We start from the raw sequence: 17,744 nt of genomic DNA on the forward strand, positions 1-17,744 counted from the left end.
AGGAAATTACCCTCAAAAAAAGTACCATTTTTGGGGTCATTTTTATAAAAAAGTTGCAAAAGTCAAAAAAGCGTTAAATATTGAAATTTCTAAGGAAATTACTCTCAAAAAAGTACCATTTTTGGGGCCATTTTTATAAAAGGGTTGCAAAAGTCAAAAAAGCGTTAAATATTGCAATTTCTAAGAAAATTACCCTGAAATTTGACTTGATAATCATGAATACCGATCTCCTAGTATTTTAAATATCCATGTTTGATATAAACAGAGATCTAATACTCTGGAAAGTGAGAATTCATGTAGACTCGATGTTTGCTCGAAAGGGGATGATAAAACTTCATACAAATGTTTGACCAGGTTATCATTAATAGAGAAAAGATCAGTCAAAGTAAATCAGCGGAACGATTAGAATCTTTATTTAACATTTTATCAGAAAACAAATTATACGTTCACCTGTTTTTATCTGAAAAATCCCGGATCAATCTTCTGCTTTTAAACATTTGATTTCTTTTATATCCTTTAAGAAGAGTCACCCTCTTTCACGATATTAACTTTAAAAGAATTCCTAAGCTTTTGATGGATCTTCCACGTACTTCATCTAAAAAAAATTACCTCCTCTTAATTTTGAATTTTAATTAATTTTAACGCCTAAATAAGTAATATAATGCATCCCTAAAAATCACCCCTCGTTATAAAAAGAACAAACAAAAAAGCAGGAAAAAAAAGATGTCAGTATAAATAGAGTTCTTGTAACAACAGTTTTGTTTTCTCTGTTCAGAAACTTCCCCATAATAAATTTTCTACCCCATCTCCTCGATAATAGAAGCCTGTGTGTTCCACCCTCTTACTATGTTTCACTGGCAAACATCAGCCTTCTTTGAAACCGATCCACCCACTCGTATTCGTCTCGCAAAAACTCCCATTGACGTATTGTGATGTTAAAGTCACCTGTTTCACTTTTTTATCCAAATCGATGCACATCCGAAGGGCAGACCATTATTGACGGTTAGTCGACAGAGGTTAAAGATGTACATATGCACCCCCGTACGATGATATACGGTCTCGTTCATTGTACGAGGGTAAATTCCTTAAATCCTCACCAACGGGGAATCGAATAAATTGAATTCATACAGGGATTGTTTAGTTTTCATTGCACTGCTCGGTTATGACTGAACGGGACGCGATTCTCCGCGGTGATTGATGTATTTATTAATACAGATCTTGTTTGATAAGCTTGATTCGTGTCAAAATATCTGCATTATGCAACTGGAATTTTTTATATTATCTTCTAGAATCGAAATACCCAATTTCTGATCATTTTTTCACATAAATCGTTTCGTTAAATTAATTATAAAAGAGACAGAATAAGAAATGATATATCTAATTATTTTTATGTGAAGTTTTAAATACCAAAATGGCGGCAACATGACGTTTTAATATCGATAAATATCGAAAAAATCGATAAATATTAATTATTAATATTGATTATGACCCTTATTATATTTATATAATTTGCTTTATATTAAATTTATGTATAATATTAATAAATTTGAATAAATACATAATAGAAAATTGTTTAAACGATTTTTTAATCAGTTTATTTAATAAAATATATTTTTGATCAGAAATTGGGTAATAAAATGATAGGAAGCTACTTCAGAGTAATTAGAAATTGCTCCTTTTTTACTTTTTTATTTTAAAACTTAATATTTATTTCAAAATAAAACCTTCATCCATAAGAAGAACAAAAAATATTTTTTTGATCGAGAGCACGACTTATTTGCTACAAAGAAAGTTATTAGAAATTGGGTTCATAACCCACTTTTGAAAATTTTCCTAATATGTATATTTCTAATCGAATAACTCGTTCTCATTTACAAGGAGATATAACTTTTATTACTGACATGAAAAATTCGAAAATCACTGCACCATAAACGCAAGATGCAAATCTAATGGTGTTTCTCGGATAGTAAGGGCGACATCAACTTTGAATGATAAGCCGGAAACCACGTAACGATCCCTCGTCTTATGCATGACAATCTCTAGCACATTAATGCATCGTGAAGCGTATCTCGAAGAGGAAAAGGAAACTTTTTCCATAAGCTATCACCTTTATTAACTCGGATCCGCAAATACCTAAGTATCATCTGAAACACTATGCGAAGGAAAAACGAGCTGTCGCTTTAAATTGAAGAGTTCTATGAACTCGTTGAATTGCCTAGTGACATCTTAAATGAGAGTGATTATATAATAATTGTTAAGATAAAGGAAGTTCGTCGTCGCAAAGAATGTTTAACGAAGCTGTTATCGTTAATTAGAATCGAACATTTCGAACAACAACTGAGAAGACTACTAAGACTTTACAAACACTCGAACTCCTTCAACTTAAATTGCTAACGATTAAGCTGACACTTTCAGCTGGAGTTGTCTCTGAAGCTTTAAACAGGCCATTGTTTGTTGATCCACTTTCATTGCAATTTCTGTGATTTACGTTAAAAATCGCTTTCTCTTCATATTTTGATATAAAAATCATCAATTATTGCTAATATTTCGATATTAATATTGACTGTTTTTGTCTGTTCGAAAAATTAATTTACAACCCATATATCACTAATTTATTTAATTAATTCAAAATTCATTAGAAAAGCTAATCGTAAATATATTCGACTATTTGAAAAATCAATTTACAACCCTTTCATCACTAATTTATATAATTAATTTAAAATTCATTAGAAAAGCTAATCGTAAATATATTCGACTGTTTGAAAAATCAATTTACAACCCTTTAATTAATTTAAAATTCATTAGGAAAGCTAACCGTAAATATATTCGACGATCCAACTTAAAGCCGACGGAATGTTTAAAGACAATTCTACCGGAAGCTGGCTACCATCGGCCACGAGTTCCTGGCTACAAGATTTTCCAGCGAGCTGCTCGTAAACGGGCAAGCTCGTAAATGCTAGGCCACGAACAGTCCTGGGAAAGACGAAGAAAATCCAGGCGATCAGCATTTGCATGCTTGCTATCCGCGTAGCTGAAGCCGGAAGTGAAGACGTGGACCCGCATTCAGCCACGCGAATCTACCTTCTCGTGATTTTCTCGTCTCGGTGGTAAAACGCGTATTCGACGAGCAAATTTGCTTTTATATCATGGATTGTATAATAATTTTTTAAAAATTGAATTTAGAAGTCGATACATTTTAGAAAAAATGGAATATCAGTTTTCTAGAATTCAAACGGCAATTTACAAAAATTTTAAAAATACCTACTTTTTTCTAGAATTGAAATGGCAATTTATAAAAATTTTAAAAATACCTATTTTTTCTAGAATTCAAATGGTAATTTATAACAATTTTAAAAACACCTATTTTTTCTAGAATTGAAGTGGTAATTTATAAAAATTTTAAAAATACTGATTTTTCTAAATTTGAAATGGCAATTTAAAACAATTTAAAAAATTTAAAAAATACCTATTTTTTTCTAGAACTGAAATGGCAATTTATAAAAATTTTAAAAACACCTATTTTTTCTAGAATTGAAATGGTAATTTATAAAAATTTTAAAAATACTTATTTTTTCTAAATTTGAAATGGCAATTTAAAACAATTTAAAAAATACCTATTTTTTAGAATTGATATGTCTAATTTTAGAAGTTTTATAGTATCCACTTTTTACTGAGAGCATACATATGAATCCTGGTGACGCGTAAAACGATTCAAAAACGATGGAAAATGATGGGGTGTGACAGCAGTATCAATCGGAAACGCAATGTCCTGAGAAGCCAATACGAGGTGAACTCAATTTCGCGGAAAACGCATCATTATCGGGGAATACAAGTTATATCTCATACAACAGCAGAGAAATATCGAAGGAAAGAGATGTAACCCTCATGGAAAATATCTTAACGCGTGCGTCCGTTTCATCGCTCAGGATTTGCCAACTTTTCCTCTGACATTTTCCAACCACCTCGTGTGTTCATCGGTCACGAGACTGCTGTTCCTTCACTTTTATGGGGATAAGTATTGTTCTAGATCTAGATTCCTTTTTTCAAAATTCTTCTCGAAAATATAAATAAGGGTTGAAGGAAAGATCGATGAAAGTGTTGGTTGTATTACCTTAATGGTACCTAGCAGAAGGATGCAGGTCTCGAAAATATCCGGGTACCCGAAATTTTTGATTTCTTACACAGAAATATCTGATAATAAATACCTACTCAACATTTTCGAATTTTCACCCATAAACATTCGGGTGCCCAAAATTTTAGGATTCTTACACAGAAATATCCGAGTACTCGAAATTTTCGAATTCTTACTCATACTCAGGTGTCTAAAATTTTCGAATTCTTATTTACAAATATTCGTATGCCCCAAATTTTGAATTATCACTCACAAATATCTAGAAACCCGAAATTTTAAAATTTTCACACCCCTTTGGTGCCTACGTATCTCGTAATTTTGAGAAAATTTCCAAAATCTACATAGAAATTTTGCAATAAATTGTCAAAAATGTAAGTGCTTATTCGTGTCTAATATAGCAATAAAATAACTCTATTTCATTTTAACAACGACAGAGTCGTTTAACTGTTAAGCGTGAAATATGGAATTTGCTGCAACGAAATGAAAAGTAAACAAAATCCGGAGGATACACGTCGTTTTAACAGAACGATCCTGATATTATGTTTTCATAGTCGGTCAATTATATTGGAAAAATGGTGGTGCACACATGCTGTCGCGCGTTTTTTCTTCTCCCCGTCGGACACTCGAAACATCCCTGCTGACGCATATCATTTTTTCCGGGAAAGAGAACGTGTCACTGTTCGTGTAATATTCTGCCCGTCGGAGAAAAAACCCGATAATACACTTACTGTTCTTTCGCTGTTCATCTTTCGCGATCGCGAATCTCCCGGTTGGAAAAAGAAAAATGTTATATCTGCAACATGTATGAACGTTTACCCCCGGGCAGTAAAATTTTAATTCAACGTTCGAATCTTTTTCATTTTTATTTTCTATTTTCCAGGAGAGACCCTGATTCAATAAACAATTATTATTATTCAAAATTCAAAAATGTATCGTAAAAGGATTTGCTTCCTTTTATGATTCATGAAACTGTATCGATACACCAATTTTTGTTTCTTTCATAAACCTTCGGCTTTAAAAATAAGAAAAGCAGAAACAACGCTTCTTTTATTAGCTTTTCCATTGATTTCACAGAAAGAGAAAGCTACTCAGGGAAATCATCTCTTGCAGGCATCGAACTGTTTCATCCCCCCATTTCATTCGTACTCTAAGTAGTAGAGTCAATTCCTAGAAACCATTCTCACCTTTTAGTAATCAAATTTCCACCCTCTTTGTTCAACGTATCTTTCACGAAGAATACACTGTTAACGACACTGTTTTCTATCTTCACCGTACAACAAACCCCCATTTAAATATTTAAAGAGCAAAAATGAAAATTTTATTTCAAGTCAAACGAAGAATAGACTATTTTTTGTATTCACCGTGCAACGAAAGAGAATTGAATGCCTAGATCCGTTGTCGCGCGTATGCGCAAAAGGGAGGAGGATTTTAGTAAACAAAGAGGAGAAGAAGCTGAGGGTTGTACGGTGGGTCGAAGAATGGAAGAGGATGGAAAGCGAGCGGCGCAGATAGGAGGCCGACACGCGCGTCCCACGAACCCACAGGCGGCTTACACGCGTATAAAGGCTGGCGTCGCGACGCTCTGATCGTCATATCCCGCGTAGACGTCGTACTTCGCGACGCTCGGCGTTCACATTCAATCCTCAAGCTCCTTCGGCTACGCGTCACGTGAGAGAAAGAGAAGAGGACGAGCGGTTTAATCGACTCCCAGAGGAGCCAGTTCACTCGTCCCGAAGCTTTTCCAGCAACAGGTGAGCTGCATCTCTTTCATCGAAAATCGAGATTATACGGGCGATTTTCATGGTCGATCGATCGAAATTGTTATCAGTGAAGTGGATATTCCTTGTGAAATTGTTGTTTCCCTTTTTCTCCAATGGAATTTATCATTTCCCGGCGTAATATATGGAACAATCGAAGCATAAATTCAAACTTTGGCACAGTGCGTAATGTTAATTCATTTTGGGATATAAGAGGTGACGGTACATATCCGAAAAATGAAAGCGAGTATCTTAAAATAATAGCTTCTAATATGTATAAGAAATTTTCAAAATTGTAAGCTTTTAAAATAAGAAATATTCAGAATCGAAAGCTTCTGAAATAAGAAATTTTCAAAATCGAAAGCTTCTAAAATAAGAAATATTCAAAATCGAAAGCTTCTAAAATAAGAAATATTCAAAATCGAAAGCTTCTAATATAAGAAATTTTCAAAATCGAAAGCTTCCAAAATAAGAAATATTCAAAATCGAAAGCTTTTAAAATAAGAAATATTCACAATCGAAAGCTTCTAAAATAAGAAATATTCAAAATCGAAAGCTTCTAATATAAGAAATTTTCCAAATCGAAAGCTTTTAAAATAAAAAATTTTTTAAATCGAAAGCTTTTAAAATTTGTATTCCTCAAAATTGAAAACTTTTAAAATTAGAAGCTTATAGTAATCATTATGCAGTAAGCGCCTGACATTAGCTGTCTATACTCATCTTCAGTGATGCAAGGGTTAAACGTAGACATACAAACATTTACCCATGTACAAAAACAGAGCCCAAGGAACTAAATATTTATTCAAAAACACGTTCACCTTTGTTTGTTCGTATAAAAAACAGCCTCAATGGAAAGCAAAAAACTGGAGGTATTCCCTTGCACGCTGTTAAAAAAATGTTCTACAAACAGTTTTTATACAATTGATAAGGTTTCAGAGTTATTGCAAATTTCTTTCTTTCTTCTAAATTCAGATGATCAAGTTACTTGGATTTTTTGTAACAGTAACATTTTTCAACTATCCAGTAGAATACTATGAAAATATAAATTGAACTAATTAACATTCACATAATCAATATTTTTGATTGTATAAAATTTATAGTGGTAGTCATCGATGATCACCATAGTAAAAAAATAATATTAATACTGTTCAAAACTATTCAGTACAACTGAGTGAAAATAGAAATTAAACTAATTACTCTAACTGTGTCAGATATTAACATTCAGGTAATTAATTTTTTTGATTTTATGAAATTTGTAGTGCTAGTCATCGATGACCATAGTAAAAAAATAATATTAATACCGTTCAAAATTATTTTCCAAATGAGTATATTAAAAAATATCTTCTATTCCACAATGTTTAAATAATCGCGGAATTCCTTTGGCATCTTTCCACGAATTCACGTAGAATATCTTTTAGCTTGCATAGCAATGTGAATACGAAACATTATGCTCCTCCAATTCCAACTTTTCCATCCATTTAGGTTTTCCTTTGTAAAACACTTCAACTATCCGTCGGAAGGTGTTCAAAGAGTGGAATAATGAGAAAAGGAATAACGAAGCCAATGAATCGTCGTGGAAAATGAAACGAATGTCCATTATTACGATTAAATGCACCCAACTTTCGAAAGGTTAAAGCAAATTAGCATTTAATAACGCATCTTTCGCTTCTTTCGCTATTGTAGGCGGAAGCCATTCAATTATAAGAATTTAGAATGAAAATATTCAGTGTCAAAATAAATAAATAGAACAGTGTTTGGAGAAAATGGAAAATCCAAGCGATTGAATATTTCTTTTTTTTTTTTTTTTTCGTTAGTCGAACCTTGATATAACTCGAACCAAATATCACTGCACCTCTGTAATATAACAATTTTTTTCTGAAATTGTTTTTCAAATTAAATTTTGCTCACATTTTTGAGTAGGAGGGAATTTCATCGAAGAGTTCCACAAATTGAATTTTTTTAAAAACTTCACATGATAAAATTTTATAATTTTATTTCTGATTTAATTCTGGAGTCTCATAATTATTTTAAACAAGTTATTAGGCCTTTCTTCAGATAAATTTTGCCATTTTTGAAAGAAGTAAGGAGAAATTTTTATCACAAAACAGCAATATCGTCAGCTGGACTTAAATAAAATTTTGATTTGGAGGGAAGAGAATAATCAAAAGAATTCTAGAATATTTTAAAAAACTCATGAATATTGCATTACAGATGAGATTTTCTTCCATTTTCGACAGAAAATTCAACGCCATCCTTGAATCGAAACCGAATTCCAGCCGGAATAAATTCCAGGGAGTATTTAGAAACTTGATTCTCAGTTTTCAAAAAAAGACCATTACTCCATTGTCGTCTAACTATTCTCTAATTTTATCATAACTCAAAAGCCAAGCAGAAAATTAATCAAAGTTTCGAACAAAGTATATCAGATTGCAATTGGAGATTTCTATAATAAAACTTCACCACCGACGATTTTTTATCATTTCAAGACAAATGAAATCGTATTTCGTGAGTTTTTGAATTATAAAAATTGCGCGAAGTGCAACCGTATATTTAATTGCTGAAAATGTTACCGAATCGTTGAGAAAAATATTTGCCAGACGCCTGATGAAACACGAGCCCATGCGTTCGTTTTTAATTATCTAAATAATTCCACGTGTCGCATGTAGGTAGAGTTTATTGATTTCTTTCGTTTTTTGTTTTCTTTTTTTTTTCGTATGACGTTGAATTCCTGTCGAAATGATTATCTATGATGATCTAAAATGAAAACGTAATAATAAGAGGAATTATTGGCTTTGTTGTCACAGGATATCAGCGTTAAATAACTCGAGATCAATTTACTCTGATATGTTTGTATAACAACAATATCATTTTACAATAACGAATCGAATTAAAATTGGAATGTTGAGGGAATAACAGGTAGGATGATTTGAAACATTGTTAACGTAAAACCTATGGATCGCAATATTTATAACACGATTCTTTTATTAACTTTCAATTTTGCGAAATTAAACGTAGCTTTTTTAAATTAAATTTCAAATATATTATATTCTTTTATCAAAATTATAAGGGGGAAAAAATTTTTTTATGAACTACCGGAAGTCTTCGTTAAAACTCAAGAATTAATTAGCAATATTTCGTTGAACCGTGGAAAAGATTTTTAATTATTTCGCGTAGACAAGAAAACTTTTGATTTCTCTCTCGGTAATATATAGCAAAGATCCAACGTCATATTTACGACCGCTGTCGCAAGAGAATTGATATCAGAACTTCCGTTTCATCGAAGTTCCCGAGCGAACAAGTCGTCAGCTGCGATCCCCATCCTGCCAGTGGTTTCTTCAACAAGCTTCCTCGCAAACGACAGACGAGCAAGCAAGTAATTGAAAGCTCGTCCAGTAGGCAGGAAAAGTTCGTAGATTGATATTTTGTTTCATTTATTCATTTACATTCAGTGAAACGACTTCCGCGTAGAGAATGCTTAAATACAAATACATACATTTCTTAAATTATCATGCAACTAATAAAAATTGTATGTAGATAATTTTCTGGGATTTAAACGAAAATGAATTTATTTTATAATAAAATAAAATATTAAATCGAGGGCAACGTATTTTTGATCCTTTCTTAACTCTCGAACGGCGGACCATGGAGAGAACCACAATTCTAATTCAATTCTATACCTCATTATTTTCATTTTCTACATTTTACACTGCTCCAATATATAAATTTTCTTTTATTTAGATTTAATTTAAGTAACCACGCGAAGGATAATTAAAATTATTCTGTATCCTTGGACGAAATTGAAGAAATACAAATATTATGATTTTTTTAAATTGATTCTCCTGAAACTAAAAGTATAATTCAATGTATGATAACCCTATAGAGAGGAATATTTAGGATACTGGAATAGAATAAGGCAATTGGAAGATATCGAAGAGATATTATACGACGCGTTTGAAATCGTAGCGAAATAACCAGTTCCTGTCGGATGATCAGGATACATCGGTCTCGGGAAACAAATCCCCGAAGAGAAGTGTTACATGGAACCAGGAGATTCATAAATTATCACGATATAAATTCTCTGTGACACGTGGAAAATTTAAAGATTGTAAAACTGCGAGCGTTCGTTGCTTTCGATAACTTGACACCAAACCTTCCAGTAGTGTGGGTAAACGAAAAAGGGAATAGAAAAAGGTCAACATCGCTGTTGAATAATTTCTGAACAATTAATCATTATCGAAGAAATATTTTTCATATATAAACGTTACGGTGTAAATTCTTTGTGAAACATGGAGAATTTGAAGATTTGTTGAAATTAAAAATTCACAGTAGTACGAATTAATATTAAAACCAACGTGTCATTATCATTAACGAAGAAATATTTTTCATTTATAAAAATTACGATGTAAATTCTTCGTGAAACATGGAAAATTTTAAGATCGGTTGGAATTAAAAATTCGCAGTAGTGCGAGTCAATATTAAAACCGACGTGTCATTATCATTATCGAGGAAATATTTTTCATTTATAAACATTACGATGTAAATTCTTCGTGAAACATGGAAAATTTTAAGATCGGTTGGAATTAAAAATTCGCAGTAGTGCGAGTCAATATTAAAACCGACGTGTCATTATCATTATCGAGGAAATATTTTTCATTTATAAACATTACGATGTAAATTCTTCGTGAAACATGGAAAATTTGAAGATTGATTGAAATTAAAAATTCGCAGTAGTGCGAGTCAATATTAAAACCGACGTGTCATTATCATTAACGAAGAAATATTTTTCATTTATAAAAATTACGATGTAAATTCTTCGTGAAATATGAAAAATTTTAAGATCGGTTGGAATTAAAAATTCGCAGTAGTGCGAGTCAATATTAAACCCTACGTGTTCTTAATTCTCAATAATCAACTGTTACCTTGAGCTGTACTACTTAGGTCTGTTTCCACTGTGCCGTATCAGCCCATTATGCATCGCGCTGAAACACATACCAGCTAACCCTCGAAAAAGCAAATAATCATCCTGGATCAAGGTGGATCATTAGAGCGCCAGCTACGTTCGCTGATTAGCCCACTTTCGTCTTTCATTCGCGCGACAGAATGCACGGTCTCCGAGCAATAGCGCGCGAGTGCCTGCTTATAAGCTACGAAAAAGGTCCAGTAATAACGTGGCTCTAATAACTTCCCCTGATCCCAGTGTTTCCCTCCTTGTTCTCCCTGCACCTACCCTTCGTCGTGTTATCAGTCCTTCGACCGAAACTCCTCGAGCACACGCGTCGTAGCTCGTTATTTGCTCATCTTCCCCGTTCAATTTGTTGTACACACACGAGTCGAATTACGAGGCGATTTATCACTATCGGGTATCTTACGTACTGTAATACTTTGAAGAAAGAGAGCTTTGATATGTTCTTAGAGTCATTAGCAATATTATCAATACTCGTATTAAATAGCGAAGCGTTGGATCTTCCATCGGTCGAACGTGATTTCATGACATAAAAATATCGCGAAACGGCACTTATGGTACATCAATTTGAAGCTTAGAGTCTGAAGAAAAAGACGGTATTCGTGTTTCATGAATATTCGAAACACAAAATGAATGGGTGCAAGTTAGAGCGAACCATAACTAATTTCGAAACACGTAAAATCTGGAGAGATGATGTAAGAATTCAATATCTTGACATAAATGAATTACAAAATGCCACTTATATGGTACCAGTTTAAAGCTTAGAGTCTGAAGAAAAAGACGGTATACGTGTTTCATGAATATTCGAAACACAAATTGAATAGATTCAAGTTAGAGCGAACCATAACTAATTTCGAAACATGGAAAATCTAGAGAGATGACATAAGAATTCAATTTCTTGACATAAAAGAATTACAAAATGCCACTTATACGGTACCAGTTTAAAGCTTGAAGTTTCAGGAAAATGACTGTATAAACGTTTCCAGTTAATATTCTTACGATTAGTACAAAATGGCCGATCGATAGGTGCAGCAAACAATACCAGATTTGCCGTCGAGTCTACGAAATCAAATCGTACAATCGAATTCAGTGATCGAGTTAATCGATTTGTTCTCCCGATATACCGCAAAGAAAAGGGTGACTCAACGGGGTGGTCGGAGTTCCTCTTGAAAGGGTTGAGACGTGTAGACGCTGTTGTTGCGATTACGATCGATTTTATCGGAGCACTGTGAACAGGTATCCGAACTCCGTGGTCCGGAAACGAGATTAACGTCACTTCTCGATGTTCCTCGCCCAAGGGAGAAGTGAAACGTGCCCCGTGGCGTGAAATTAAACCTCGTTAGGGATCGCATCCCTACCTGTTTCCACGCTCTTTGCGACACTCCCGATGGATAATTTCATTCATTAAAAATCCATTTACCGCCACGACTTACCGCTAACTTTATTCATGGAAAATTAAAATATGAACGAAGATAATTGTCTAAGAATTAAGATAAAGAATCCCTCTGAATGACCATCGAAAATATACTCGCGAAAGTCCATTTCGAGCGGAAGAGGAGGACGTGCGACAACTCTCCAGCCAACTTGTCCATTTCCTATCATCGACCACGTTCAATCTCATTAAGGATGAGAAGAGAAAGAAGAAGAAGGGTAACGCGTGGGCGTCGGTCAACAAGGGTGACACACAGAGGAGACAGCTTAAAATTTCATTAACGAATCGTCGAAGGGATAGCCGAGGGCTGCGTTAATCTCATTTCCGTCCAAGGAGTGGATCATAGAAACAGACGTCCTATCGCGAACGGAATATCGATCGTACACCCTTTTTCTATCTCGAGGATCGCTCACGACACCCTCGTGGCTGGGATTTAAATCGACCGAAAGGACAGACCGTCACGAAACCACGAATTTTATCCTGGCTCCGCAAACACGTCTCCGTAATCCGGAAATGGTGAACCGAACATTCTAGATAAGATCGAGGAATCTCGGGAAAGGGTCGCGATAAAGGATTCTTTATACGAAGGGTAAACCGACGAACGGAATGTTTGATGTGGGAGGAAAAATCGAGAATAATTTTTTAACCTTTGAGATAAGAAATGGAAGAAGAATAATGTTTTTAGCAGCTTTTGCAAGGAACTACGGGAAATAAGAAATTAGATTGAAATTGTGGCTCTCTCCATGGTCCGCCGTACGATTGTTAAAAGCGGTCGCTAATTTTTAATTTTCTTAGACCTGATTTAAAATTCAATACTTAATTTTAGATACTGAAACTTCAATACTGCGTATTTCTATAAAAAGAGGAAAATACCTTCGGCTTAAAACTCAAGAATAATTTCTGAAAGTTCGTAACAGTTTCCAAGGATTAAAGAACTTCCGTGTTAAAGGAGCAATCTGTTTTTCACGGAAGATTACCGCGTCCTATGCGAAAAAGCTCTTTCCAAGGCATTTAACGTTCAACAAGTTTCCGCTGGAAAATCAAATAGCATTAAACGCGATTTTAAAAAAACACAAAATATTGTGAATTATTGCATTTTAATGATTTGCGAAGATTACGGTGACTAAAGGGTTATTTCATGCCAAATCGATCACTTTTTGACGTCACCATCGGCGATTTTGTTCTGTTACCAGTTTCGAATTTGTTTCAAAATTATAGGCCTTCGAAATTTTCAATTTTTGCCCATTTTGCCGAAAACGGGCTTTACTTCCGAATTTTTATCTCCGGAACTATTTGTCCGATTGACCTACATCTTTTTTTGTTTTATTCAAAAAGGATTGGACTATTATAAAATAATTTTTTAACCTCGATAATTAACTTTATAATGTTAAAAAATGTAAGTGATAAATTTTTCGCCAAAATGGGCAAAAATTGCAAACTTCGAAGGCCTGTAATTTTTAAACAAATGATAACTTAACCCACCCCCTAGTTTCATATGGGCTACGATATATTTCATTTAAAACAAAATCGCCGATGCTGATGTCAAAAAGTGATCGAGGAATGAGCCTATAATTATTTTTAACAGTGGAAATGTTGAATTATAAAAGAAAATCTAGTAACATATAGAATTTGTAATGATTGATGTCCCCTAAACACGCGAGATGATCTGTGAAAAGCTGATCGCAACCTTTTCAGCAGTTTTCGTATCGCTGATCGATTCTTTTCAAAGTTTTCGGTTCGATGACCCGAAATTCAACGGAGAATCAAAAGAAATCGTACGATAAGCTCGACGTTATTCGACCGAACCGAGGATGTTGTAAAGGGGATTCGCAATTTTATAAAATCTATCGATCTCGAGAAGCATCGCGACAACGAGAAGGAACAGGTTCGAAGTAACTTAAATTCACTTTGGCGGATTAACGCCGGTAAATGAAGTTACTGCGAATTGATATTGCGCTGGAAATAAAAATACGAACGACCGGGGTGTAATTAAAAAAGTAAATTACAAAGAGGAGACACCTGTTGCGACGAAAGATTTCATTCTCCCAAAGGTACTTTTCTTTTCTCAATCGAAGGTGCCTTCTCGACTTTGATGATTCCAATTTATTTATTTATTTCTGTGTAAAAGTATACCATCGACTTTATATTTGATGACTTATATTTTTTAAACAAATTCGAAATTGATAAAATGATTACTTAAACTACCCCTAATTTTACATAAATTATATTAAAATTCAATTTCATTGAAAATCCATTCGATCAGTTATAAGGAAATTGATTTGTAACATGCTGTAATATAATTTCTGTTATTTAACCCTGGGTCAAACGAGACCCAAATTTATAAAATATGTATACAAGAATATTAATATAATTTTTTAATGAAAGAGTTTCATATATTGGGAGAAAAATTTTGAAAGAAACTAAAGGAAATACAGAATTACATTAAAATTGGGACTCTCTCCATGGTCCGCCGTCCGAGAATTAAAGCTAATTTCTAATTACCGAATTAACGGAGGATTAAAAATTGATATTCAAACAGGAAACGTCGATCAACGCTAACCACAATCAAATTCGATCTCTACTAATCTGATAATCGTGGCACTAAATGTCCCGGTGTGTCCAGAAACTCGAAACCGCGATTCTAGTTAGACGAACGTTTAATATTTCAAGCGAAAATCCATTGAATCGGGAGTCTTCCCTGCTCCCGATCAATTTCAATCCTGGAATATTAACAAACATTGCAATCAACTCGATTTGACGGTAAAATCAAAGGTCAATGAGCTATAGATTAATTCCGATATGGTTTCAGAATTTCTCACGCGTTTATTATTCGAAGGAAAATATAAATCGTGCAGTTAAGCCAGTAACTGGGACCTTTAGCAGCACCGTTTACCCAAGCATTTCATTTCTTGCGAGGTAGCTGAGAAATTAAATCGGCCCCGGGATTTAAAGTGGCAATTTCGTGGAGGAAAAGGCCGCCACGGGTAAACTAGGATACATGTTCGCAGGTCTCATCTCGTTCAGTTTGTCGGATTTACGATCAGCTCGGTCCGAGCTTTTAAAACTTTCCAACGATTTACTGCCATTTAATCGTTCAACGAAGCTGCATATTTCTATTAACTATGATTTAATGATCATAAAATATATCAAGATAAGAAAGTTTAATAACTGAGAACTTCTTCCATCGCAATCGAAACTTTATAAACAAAACGAATCACAAAATTTTCATGATTCTAATATTTAATTGATTTAAACAACTCGATTCGATAGATCAGTATCACAGGGAAGCAATTTTCTCGCCAACTTTCAAACTTAATTCAAAATAGAAATAGATTGTCAGCATCCTATTCTCCATTGAATTAACTTATCATTAATACTCGTTAATTAAATTATTGTAATGAATTTATTCACGAATCTTACGAAAATTTATAGAACTGGTAGATCAATAATAGTTTCCTTTTCAGAGTTGAGAAGGAAACGAAGAACGAGAATGATGACAGGAACAAGCATACTAACATCGAGTGTAGCTGTTCTATACGTGGTTGGAATATCTGTTGCGGCAATGGAAGAAACACCCTCTTCCTCGACGAACTTTCAACACTACAACACGATGTTGAATTCAGTAGGTTTTGACGATCCAGTTCCAGACAAAAGAGCATACACTTACGTTTCCGAGTACAAAAGGCTACCGGTTTACAACTTCGGTATTGGAAAGCGTTGGGTCGATAATGGCGACGATAAAGTAAGCAAGAAATGGCAATATCTATTTAAGATAAATAGATCAAAATTTCCAAAGATTCAATTCCTTTCGATATTAAAATTTTCAATCTCAAAAATTAAACCCCCTAAGCTTAAAAAATTCAGATGAAAAAATTTTTGAAAAATTAAACCTTAGCCTAAAAAATCTAAGTGAAAAAAATCTCAAAAATTTAACCTCAGCCTAAAAGGTCCAGGTGAAAAAAAACTAAAAAATTAAACCTCCTCGACCTAAAAATCTAAATGAAAAAATATCTCAAAAATTAAATCTCCTCAACTTAAAAATCAAAGTGAAAAAAATTTCAAAAATTAAACCTCCTAAGCCTAAAAAATCCAAGTGAAAAAAATCTCAAAAATTTAACCTCCTCAGTTTAGACAATTCAAGTGAAAAAAATTTCAAAAATTAAACCTCCTCAGCCTAAACAATTCAAGTGAAAAAAATCTATAAAATTTAACTTCCTTAGCCTAAAAATCTAAGTGAAAAAATATTTCAAAAATTAAACCTCCTCAGCCTAAACAATTCAAGTGAAAAAATTTTCAAAAATTAAACCTCCTCAGCTTAAAAAGACCAGGTTAAAAAAAATCTCAAAAATTAAACCTCGTCAGCTTAAAAAATCCAGATGAAAACAAAAATTTATCAAAACCTTGAAAAAATTATTCCAATGTTCCAGAGAGGACGACCGTATTCCTTCGGCCTGGGTAAACGACTGAAGCAATACAGTTTCGGTCTGGGAAAGCGAAACGACAACACCGATTATCCAATCAGGCTAAACCTTGATTATCTTCCCATGGATAGTCTCGCCTTGGAATCGCAAGAAAACTCGAATGATTTTCTCGAAGAAAAACGAGGAAGACAACCGTACAGCTTTGGACTGGGCAAAAGAGGCATGCACTTCGCATCCGGACAATCGGTGACCACTGGAAAAAGACCAAACGATCCTTTTAGCCAGAGATATCACTTTGGTCTTGGCAAAAGAATGTCTGAGGACGATGAGGATTCGCTGCAATAGGACCTCTTGGTCCGGAACTACGTCGCTCGATCAGTCGAACGATACTCGATCATGTAAACGCGTCAAAAAAGTAGCTCCACCTCGATGTCGCACAGTTTTATTGTCAGACAAAAGTATATCGATAACGACAACAATAAAGAACAAGTTTTGAAGTTTCAACGTCTCCTTCCCGGATTCTTCTTCATTCTATTCTAGTTTATTTTTCTTTTATTGCTCTTTCTCTGGTAGAAATTCGAATTTTAGAACTGGGTACCTTGAAATTAGAATTTCAACTGATTTTCCCTTGGATCGTGGAAGGTTTCGATTTACTTCTTAAATTTTCATTTTTTCGAAATTCTTTTCCAATTTAGTAGATCTACTTTTCACAAAAATTTCGAATTTTTGTAATTGTAATTATGGAATTGGATATCTCAAAATTAAATTTTGACATGGAAGGTGATGGTTTTTGAAAACACTGTTGAATACTAAAAAAAATCGATTATTTTTATCTAAAATTTGGAAACATTTTTGGAAAATTTAGTAGATCTACTTTTCTATGTTTCTAGTCATAATTGCGAGGTTGGATATCTCGAAATTAGATTTTTAATAATCTTTTCTTTCTTTTAATTACATAAAATGGTAATTGCGTATGTGATAATAATAATGAAAGGATGTTATCTTTATGCTTTTATCTTTATGCTTAGTTACTTAGAGC

The 17,744-nt window shown here is 33.7% G+C and overlaps 2 protein-coding genes across 3 annotated transcripts in view; one reads left to right on the forward strand and one right to left on the reverse strand.

The window, feature by feature from the left end:
- Positions 1-17,744, reverse strand: part of LOC114879872 (ras-related and estrogen-regulated growth inhibitor) — an 83,479-nt gene that overhangs the window by 55,372 nt on the left and 10,363 nt on the right. The gene's annotated exons all lie outside the window — the stretch shown is intronic.
- On the forward strand, positions 5,740-17,209 carry LOC114879883 (allatostatins). The gene is made up of 3 exons (XM_029195243.2): positions 5,740-5,883; positions 15,749-16,026; positions 16,712-17,209. The coding sequence occupies exons 2-3, from the start codon at positions 15,775-15,777 to the stop codon at positions 17,048-17,050; spliced, it is 591 nt and encodes a 196-aa protein (XP_029051076.1). The 5' UTR covers positions 5,740-5,883; positions 15,749-15,774; the 3' UTR covers positions 17,051-17,209.

This window comes from Osmia bicornis, chromosome 8 (assembly GCF_907164935.1).
Source record: "Osmia bicornis bicornis chromosome 8, iOsmBic2.1, whole genome shotgun sequence".
Taxonomy (NCBI): Eukaryota; Metazoa; Arthropoda; class Insecta; order Hymenoptera; family Megachilidae; genus Osmia; species Osmia bicornis.

Bases quoted from the DNA above. Each gene is read 5' to 3' on its own strand.
- LOC114879883 (XM_029195243.2), top strand. From the start codon at position 15,775: ATGATGACAGGAACAAGCATACTAACATCGAGTGTAGCTGTTCTATAC. The intron at 16,027-16,711 runs GTAAGCAAGAAA...CCAATGTTCCAG, and splicing joins TCGATAATGGCGACGATAAA to AGAGGACGACCGTATTCCTT.